The 9,947-nt window shown below is 38.4% G+C and overlaps 2 protein-coding genes across 2 annotated transcripts; one reads left to right on the plus strand and one right to left on the minus strand.

Annotated features, from left to right (window-relative positions):
• Positions 1–27: 27 nt before the first annotated feature.
• LOC114723043 (uncharacterized) lies at positions 28–1,488 on the plus strand. Its single transcript, XM_028909181.1, has one exon. The coding sequence runs from the start codon at positions 231–233 to the stop codon at positions 1,428–1,430; it is 1,200 nt and encodes a 399-aa protein (XP_028765014.1). The 5' UTR covers positions 28–230; the 3' UTR covers positions 1,431–1,488.
• Positions 1,489–4,622: 3,134 nt separating this feature from the next.
• Positions 4,623–9,597, minus strand: LOC114723044 (ABC transporter F family member 4-like). The gene is given in 3 exon segments (XM_028909183.1): positions 4,623–6,849; positions 6,851–6,952; positions 9,379–9,597. Coding segments are annotated over 2 exon segments (2,160 nt in total). The 5' UTR covers positions 6,944–6,952; positions 9,379–9,597; the 3' UTR covers positions 4,623–4,782.
• Between the last annotated feature and the right edge of the window lie 350 nt (positions 9,598–9,947).

The raw sequence follows: 9,947 nt of genomic DNA on the forward strand, positions 1-9,947 counted from the left end.
TTTTTGAGGTCGATGTTTTTCCCTCAGAGTCTCATGGCCTTGATGTGTGTCTGGAAGGATGCTACCTTGATTGAGCAGGAATGTTTTATGGTCATCATTGTTGTGGAGTTATTGTTGTTATTTAATTTCAATTCAGCTACCACATGCAATTTGGATAGAAGCCACAGCTACCTGAGGATTTCTTGAATCCATGCTGTCAGAGAGCATGCGTGGAATCTGTACTTTGGGTAATGCCCCTGACGAGATTAGCTGCCGATGCATTCGGTGTGGTGACCATTTGTCTCGTAGCCATCTTGACTCTTCTTGGTTTTCTATGCATTGTGTACTCAGTTTACTTTCGCTCTCGAATTTATCATCAAGGTTTTGCTCAACTCAATTATTTTAGTGGTCCTTGGATAATCAGAGTTGCATTCATCCTATTTGCAATTTGGTGGGGTGTTGGTGAGATTATTCGGCTAACTTATTTAAGACGCATCCTTCACCTAAAATGGCACGAAACTGTTTGCAAATGTTACATTATATCAAATCTGGGGTTTGCAGAACCATGCCTCTTCCTTACCCTTGTGTTTCTCCTCCGTGCACCTTTGCAGAAGTTGGAGACTGGGATTATGAGCCGAAAATGGAATTGGAATACAGCGGGATGTATTCTTCTTTACTGCCTCCCGGTGTTTATTCTTCAGCTCGTTGTTGTTTTAGTTGGACCTCAGTTAGACAAGAATAGGGGTTCTGGACAAACGTTGCCTCATATTTTTACTAGTACAGCTGCTAGATCTTCAGTGACATGGGATCAAGATATTGCCCTCTGTACTTACCCTTTACTCAGTACCATTCTTCTTGGCCTTTTTGCCATTATCCTGACTTCCTACCTTTTTTGGCTTGGAAGAAGGATTTTGAGACGAGTTATTAATAAGGGTTTGCAGAAGAGGGTTTATACATTAATATTCTCAGTTTCAGGCTTCCTTCCATTAAGGTTTCTTTTCCTTGGTTTATCTGTTTTATCTGGACCTGAGCAATTTACTTTTGAAGTTCTTGCTTTCTTGGCTTTTCTTGCCCTTGTATGTTGTGCTGGGGTTTGTATATGCATGCTTGTATATCGTCCAGTTGCAGATTGTTTAGCACTTGGGAATCTACAAGATCTAGAGGCTAGGAGGTTTATTGATGATCATAATGATTTTATGTCTCTCATTGCTAACCAGAGTCATCTGGAAGATTATGTGCAAGAAAATGTTGGTTCTAGTCCTGCTAGAGATTCTGATGCTTCAACAAAGCGGGGGTCCATTTCCTTCCGCACAGTGGAAAATGCTGGGTCATCAACAGGGCCATTTGTTGAGCTGAGCCTTTTCTCTCCCAGCAGAAATGCACATGGTCCAGGATCTCCATCGCTTCGAGGTTGGCCTATGCGACCCTCAACTCATGTTATTGGACCGTGAGCAGGCTAGAAACTGATTTACTGAGTGAATGCCTTCAATTTTGTGGAAAAGTAAAACATTGTAAGGCTTTAGCTTCAATAAGGCTTTTTATTCTTGTTTTGTCTCCTAATTTTAGCTCATAATTTTTTTTTCCCCTGGAGTTTATTGTGAGTACTCCTTTTAATCCCTCTTGTGCCATCTATAATCTTTTTATTTTGGCTCTCAAGTTTTTATTTACAATGTTTGAATGCTTTTTTTTTTTTTTCCTGTAGCAGTAGCGGTGTATTCACCTGAGTTGGAATCTGTTGGGTGTCTATACTCGATAAATCTGGATAGAATTTATGTGTTGGACGAGGAATGTTCATTGTGATGGTATGCTGAGACTGAGCATTTTGTTGGATTCATTGTTATCAAAGTCAGGATTATTAAGTGCAGATATAGAAGAAACTTGTGTCATTTTACGTTTTCGCTGACTAGGCTTATCAGACCTAAATTTCTTGTGATTTCGGACGCTTGAAGGAGACTTGAATATTTATTTTGTGCGCTTGGCCTAGCCACCTTGAACTTCTGGATTCTAGGTGAAGGAGCGCTTTTTGGAATAACAGAATTGGAAGGGCGGACTTGATTTAAAAAATCGCAGAAGCAGGGTGAAAATTTTTTAATTAATTTTTCTTGCTCCCCCCCCCCCCCCCCAAAAAAAAAAATCTCATATCTTCTGCTTCTATTATGAAGTTTTGTGATGCCTGATTAAGGCAAAACGGGTTGGGCGGGTTAGTAGGACTATTCATGCTATAATGGGCTTTTATGGATTATCATAATCGTGGCTGTCTGGCTCCTACGTACTCTCCTAGTGGATTCTCAGTCCTCCCCCCCGTCGTCTCTCCAAGGTCTACTCCAAGGTACTACTGCCATTTTCGTGATGCATGAATCTTCCAGCATCGTCTCTCGTACCCCCCCTCGGGAAGCGATTCTTCTGGTACTACCCTTGTCGATGCATGTGGGTTTTCACCTCCATCCATTCTAGTCTTGTCGCCTAACATCATCTGCCTTTCCTGTGTTGTGAAACATTTTATATAGGACTCCTATTTTTACCATGCTCAGAGCCTTCAAGCTGCACCCTACCCCTAAATGTGGTTAGATTCATGTGTGCTCCTGGATTGACCGATCTTGATATTTTCAAATTTGCGTTGTATATGATGAATATTCTCATTTTTGTCGCTTTAAATTTGAGATTCTTATATGAAAATTATTATCCCCAAATCTCTACCATAGTTTTGGGTCGTTCCTTTAAGGTTTCTAAATCATATTGCAATTTCTTAAATTGAGTATTACATCACCTGCTACAATTTCTAGATAGATATTTCCCCATTTTTGGTTTTTTTTTCATTGATTTTTCCCCATGTTAGTTAATCATTTTTTGTTTCATATACATTATACATATATTTTTAAATATTATGCAAGATATTCATATAATATATATATACACTTTGAATTATATGTAAACAATTTGGCCAAACAAATTAGATGTAAAATATAATTTACATATTTTATGTATTTTGCATTTATATGTATGTCCATGATGGTTATTTGTGTCTCTGTTATATATTATATATATATTTGATCCGTATAAAATTTCACATGTATTTTGTAAGAAACATAAACTATAATGTATGTTTTTCCTCTGTGTTAAGTTTTTTAAAATTTAGCTTTTTTATACTGCATGGAATGAATCTGTCAAAAACCATCCTCCCATTCAAAATAATCAGACGACAATTCTTGTTTATCGTCTTTTTTTGCGATGACCATCAACAAGAGTCAAGGCCAGTCATCAACCAACGTCAGTTTGTACCTGCCCAGTCGGTGTTCACACATGGACAGTTGTTTGTCTCATTGTCAAGGGTCAAGAATATGGACGATCTCAAATATTAATCCTCGATTCTAACAGCAAACTCACAAACATTACTTGAAAGGTGGTCTATGGGAAGTCTTCCAGAATGTGAATTTAGAATGACCTCATTCTTACCATCATGGCCGGCTGTTGTCTTCACACTATTAGTATGAGAACTTTCTTTGTTAAAATTACATAATACTATCTTGTGATGCATTGTAATAGAATGAGAATTATTTATATTTAAGCATCTCACATGATAGTTTTTCCTCTTCACCTCCCCTATTACGCTTGAATTAATCAAATAGAATAATGCATACTTAACAAAGAGCCTCCATAAACAATAATTGCACGGGGAAAAGATCCTATCGGACGGTCTTCCCCCAACATTACTCGTAGTGTGGTATATTGGGAGGTCTTCCAAAATGTCCGTTCAGAGTGACTACATCATTCAATTCATGAGATGCCTTTCAACTTCATATTATCAACATGACAGCTACCATAATTACATTACATTTAGAACTCTGACTCTAGGATTAACTTACATTTATGCATTTCAGGCAACTAGATAACCATCTTCACCTCTTATATAACTTACACCTAAACAAGCACAATAATACATAACCTGCGAAAAAATTACATGCACCACAATGATCCATGCAACGCACGGGTAGAAGATCCTAGTTTTTTATCAAAATTTTATAACTCATTTTTTTAATTTTTTAAATTGACTTGTTAAAATTTTTTTAAAACCAAACGAAGGCATGTAATAATTTTTTCAAATAAAGTCATATAACGGTTGTGGCTAATGGCATGGGGTTGGTAGAGAGATGATAGCATCTGCCTAGAGGATTGCGGTGGGAGATTACAAAATCTGATACAATCAAACTTAGTGTGGAACTTACCTCATAAAAATGTAATGAAATATGCAGAGGCGAGTGAATTTTTCAAATAGATTACCCTATGATGAATACGATCAAATGGACTGAGTTTTTGGCGATATGCTTTCCCGCTACTGGGAAAATTTTATTATTTTGAAACACTTCCAAGACCTATTCATAATTATGCGGGGGAATAAATCCGAATATATAGTTTCTATGGGCTTCTACATAATTCAAATAGCATAAGAACAATATTACGTTACTCGTGCACCTAAAATTTAGCAATGGAAAAAAACAGGAACAGATATTCAAAATGTACCCCCCTTGAACATTTTAAATTGGAGTCAATCAGTTGCCAAGAACTCAACGGCTGAAAAGAAAAATTGCTCCAAAGCAAAAAAATTTATAGCTTCTCTCGCAACATAGTGATCACACTCAATTGTATAAATAGGCCAGAGCAAAAGAGGTGGTAAAGTGCAGGACCAAAATCTGGCATCTGTATGATGCAGGTAACTTTTATTGTACAAATACATAACCAACTGTAAAACAAGATATATATATGTGGATGAACTGATGCCATAAATTGACTGTTGTCAAAGCAAGCTCAATCATCGACTTCAGCTTTAATTTCTCTCAGCAATTCGTCCTTGTAATCCTCAAAAGTTCCATCAAAGAATTTGACGGTACCATCCTCAACTACCCATATTTGACTCCTCTCTTCATCATCACATACACGCGATATCAATCTAGAATCATGACTAACAAGAACAACTCCACCAGTGAATTCATCCAATGCATCAGCTAACGCATCAATACTTTGCATGTCTAGATGATTAGTGGGTTCATCCAACAGCAAAATGTGGGGCTTTGACATGGATATTGAGGTGAATACCACCCGAGCTTTCTGCCCTCCTGATAGTTTGACAATAGGGGTAAGATGATTATGACTAGGCAATCCAAACTTACCAAGTTTTGCTCGAACAGCCTCCTGCTTACTGAGCCCTTCCTGATCTGGATGAAGACGAAGAAGATACTGGACAGGTGTTTCATCCATTGTTAGGAGGTCCACAAAGTGCTGGGAATATCTTCCGATCCTCAATTTCTGACTTCTTCGAACTTCACCCTCAGTTGGAGACAAGTCACCCGCAAGAAGATTCAGCAGTGTCGATTTCCCGGCTCCATTAGGCCCAACAATGGCGACACGAGTCCCCATATCAATGCCAACATCAACATTTGAGAGTCTGAAATCTGGCCGCTTTGGATAGCTGAAGCTCACTTCAATGAGCTGCAGCAAAGGAGGTGTTAGTTCAGTAGGTTCAGGGAAGTGAAACTCAACACTGTAATCCCTCCACTTTTGTGGAACATCTGCTGGGGCATCATCCTCATCAACCTTGCCCTTGCCTTTACCCTTGCTTTTTGCTGCTTCCTTAGCAGCTGCAAACTTAGCTCGATCCTTCACCTTTTCCTGCTGAACCCGATTTCCACTTCTTTTGGCTGCTTTCATTTGCTTATCATAAATCTCAAACTTCTTATTCATCTCTTTGCGGCGCTGCTCATAACCACTTTCAAAATCATCAAAATTTCCACGGTAGATATAAAGTTTCAAATCATGCAAATGAATAATCTCATTACAAACTGTATTTAGGAAATCCCTATCATGTGAAACGACCACCAAAGTCTTCTTCCAACGGCACAAGTACTCCTCCAACCAGAGAACAGCTCTCAGGTCAAGATGATTTGTTGGTTCATCAAGCAATAATAGAGTTGGCTGAACAAAAAGCGCTCTGGCTAAAGAAATTCTCATCCTCCAACCCCCACTAAATGATTTTGTAGCGCGGGCCTGCATATCCTTTGTAAAACCTAATCCTGCTAGAATCTTTGATGCCTGAGCTTCAGCTGCATCAGATCCCATCAACTGTAACTTCTCATACAGCTCAGCAAGCTTCTCTCCTGCATCATCTTCATAACCATCATCCTTGTCTCCACTTTCATCAACAGAACTTGCATTTTGAAGAAGAGCCACTTCTTGTCGGGTTTTAACAAGTTCTTCATTAGCTGAAACAACAGCTTCAAGCGCCGTTTTATCATCACCAACAACCTCCTGCTCAACCAGAAGCACATCAATATTCTTTGGCACTGGTATCTTCCTCCAGGCAAGGAGCTTCAGCAGTGTGGACTTACCCTTTCCATTGGGCCCAACTAAACCATACCTCTTCCCATGAGATATCTTCACTGATGCATTCTTAAGGAGTTCTTTACCCCGAGCTGACACAGAAAAGTTCTCTATTGTCACATCCTTCACATTGGCATCAGTGTCATTTTCTCCATCAAGCACTGAAGTCCGGCTTCCAATGACCACAGTAAAAGCATCACGGTCATCCCTAAGTGCTTCCTGTTTCGCCAACTCTGCAGCATGGGCAGCTAGAAGATCCTTCTTTTCCCGCTTTTTTACCTCTTTGTCAGTGACAGACACCTCAAGAGGCTTTAAGTCAGGCCTTTGCTGCTGAGTGGACCGCTTAGGTGCACTATCTTGTTCTTCCTCCTCTTCCATGACATCATCTTCATCATCAGAGGGAGGAAGATCAATACCATCGGTGTATGTAGAAACTTTTGGAGCAGATTTTGCCTTGGGCTTACTGGATGAAGATGCTTTCTTGGGTTTATCAGGTTTTTTCATCCATACTAGCAAGCATGGCAGAGACAGAGAACTTTTCTTTCTTAGCCTTTGCGGCAGCGCCGGCTTCCTCTGTCTTTTTCCTTCCCATTGCAAAAATCTGATACAAGGAAGCAGAATCCACATAAGTTTATGTTAAAATTGTTAACTACACTACTGCCAAAGAAGAAGAAAATAGGAATTCACAATAACATTAAGGTTCCAAAACATTCAAACCCCATGGAAAGATCACAGCAGAAAATAGCTAAAGATCATTTTACCCTTCCATTAAAAGTTACATGCACCATATATACGTCAAAAAGGATAGATATGATCATGATATCAAGAAGCTGAACTGATCAAATAGGAATTAATATTAAAATGAAAGTTCAACTAAAATGGATATTACTAACAGGGTCAGCATATTCACAAAGCATCATATGAAAAATGCCTCTTAAAGAATCAAGAGACTACAGTAACATTGTCGTTCTTCAATAATTTTTCCAAATCAATAACATGATCCATTCAACCTAGAATATACTTCTCATATTTGGCCATCCATTGACCAAATGTTCCGTCAAAGGAACCATGCAGTAGTACTAATTTCACTCTATCATAGTTTACCAAAATAAAACAGGATCATGAACATAATATGCAGGTAAATGAAAGAAACAATATTAATTGGGAGTCAAACATGCATCACAAATAATCACAATAAATTAGAATCTTCAAAGTGTTGATTTTAAAATACAGATTCTAGTGAAGTTGAAAAATTACAAACCCACCTGACGGAAATAACAAAGAAGAGACTGCAACATGAAAAATGCAGAGAGAGGCATGATGAAAATCATGACTATAATAAAATGAAACCCCAAGGCTACATATGGGGGAAAAAAAAGTCACTGCCACAGTTAATTTTTTAATAGTTTGCACTGGAATTATAGTAGTTGTTTCACCATAATTAATGAGACATATAAAATAGGCAGATTGAGAGACAGCTAAGTTGAAAAAATAATTTGATACCCAGAATCAAAAAGTACATTAGATGGAAACTTCAAAATAAAATGACATAAAAGAAACCATAAATCTGAACCACCATGAATAATGAATTATAAAACCACAGTTCATAGACTATGAAATTGACACGATGCAACTTCTAATGTTTCATTATCAACTATCAAAATAAAAGCAAAACCACAGCATGCTAGCCAACCTTCACAGATCACAGAGTGTCACTGTAGTCAGAAAAGCAAAGAGAGCAACAGATGGAAGAAAATAGAGACCAAAAGGTATGATAGAGAAGTCGCTAGAGATGCATAAGAAAAAAATATCACAGGTGGTTGAACTAGATTACAAGCTGACCTCGGTAACAGACCCTAGATCACAAAACAAAACTAACTTCACGCTGATTTACAAGCACAAAAAGGAGAGGTAAATCAGACATTGATTTCTCTCTTAACTTGATAAGAGTACAAGCACCACCATAATTAAGAGATAAAATTAAGAGAACTAAAACACTTCAAGGGTGAAGCCAAAGTTGAGTGGCCAATACTCGGTTTAAGCTCCAGTGTGGTCAACAGAAAACAACCAGTCAACAATGAAAACAAGTAATCAACGATCAGACACAAAATATTATCAAATATAAGTGTTAACAGACTTAGAGATAGTTTGCTTTCGTAAAAATCACCCTCCCACGGAACAGTTGAAGAGCCATGAACTAGAGCACGCTTACCTACAGTCAAACCTGATCCCATCTTTGCAGAGTGGATAATAATCGATCAAAACAATAAAAGCCTAATATCTGGCCAACTACTAACCTCGTATAAACAATAGATTCACGGCCTCAAGCTGGAAAAATCTTAAGGTTTTGACATGCTATCCCAACCTTGGTGGACCAAAATTAATTAGGGAAAATAACAAGCAGCTCGACTAGAGATTCAACAAGAACAGCCCAAGAGATCAACGAAACATCTCATGCGCATCTTCACAAGTAACAAACATCTCATATGCGTCTTCAAATTTATTCACAAACAATCACTATAACCACAATTTAGTGTAAAATTACAGAACTTCCAAGTTTTATCGTTATCCAAGATTTGCATCATAATCATACGGAACAGGATTTCAATTCTTCTTCACCATCAAGATAGTTTAGAAATATACTTTCAATTAAGTCTCTTCTCTACCAAACGTTCCATCAAACACCTAGTGGGCACACAAGATTGTCTCAAATCCCTAACTGAGATTATGATACTTCAATCCTCTCTAGCTGTTCATTTTAACTCAATTCCACTAATAAACATTTTACCAGACAAAGACCATACATACAAATGAAATTAGCAAAACAAGTCTCTCTCTGTGTTTCTTTCAATCCTCTGACTTATTATGAATTCTAGTCTCCTTCCTAGATTCACCCACAGCAGCCACCAAAGCTACAATTGCAGCAACGAAGGGAAGAAGAAAAGATTTGTTACAGAACACCCATACTCAATGAACAGATTGGATGAAGACCGAATCAAAGGGACACATTCAAGGAAATAAGCTTACAATCACCACAACGTCGGTTGAGGAGAAGAGAGGATCACGCCGGACAGAGGAGGAAAACAAGCAGCAACCCGAGAAACTGAGCAGAGGAGAAAGATGACGGCGGTGGCCCCTGGCAGACGCACCGGCGATGGCAAGGAGACCAGCAAACGACGAAGAGGAGCGTTGGTGCTGTTGAAGAAAGCGCTAGGGATTTCTGATCCCCGAGCTAGTTAGCGACTGACCCGACCCCTGCCCGCCGCGCAAGCCTGGGTTATTTTATTTAGTTAGAAGGGCTTTAAGGTAATTTCAGATTATCAGCAAAATTTTAAAAGGAAATATCCATTTCTACCCAAAGGATTTCCGCCTTCCGTTGTGAAGGGCTAGGCGTGTGAGGGCCTGATTAAGCAGGGAGAGGGATAAAATAGGAATATTACAAAACGCTAGTGGACATTTTAATAAAAAAGGTTCAAGGCGTTTCCTCCTCGTTTTATTTTCTTCCAAGCTTTGGTAACCAAATAGTGTCAGAAAATTTATATTTAAATAAATTTAAATTTAATTAAAGTTATTTAAATTTTAATCTAACCTAAACT

This window comes from Neltuma alba, unplaced genomic scaffold (genome assembly GCF_004799145.2).
Source record: "Neltuma alba isolate B1F8T4 unplaced genomic scaffold, ASM479914v2 tig00012118_pilon, whole genome shotgun sequence".
Taxonomy (NCBI): domain Eukaryota; kingdom Viridiplantae; phylum Streptophyta; class Magnoliopsida; order Fabales; family Fabaceae; genus Neltuma; species Neltuma alba.

Bases quoted from the DNA above. Each gene is read 5' to 3' on its own strand.
- LOC114723043 (XM_028909181.1), top strand. From the start codon at position 231: ATGCCCCTGACGAGATTAGCTGCCGATGCATTCGGTGTGGTGACCATT.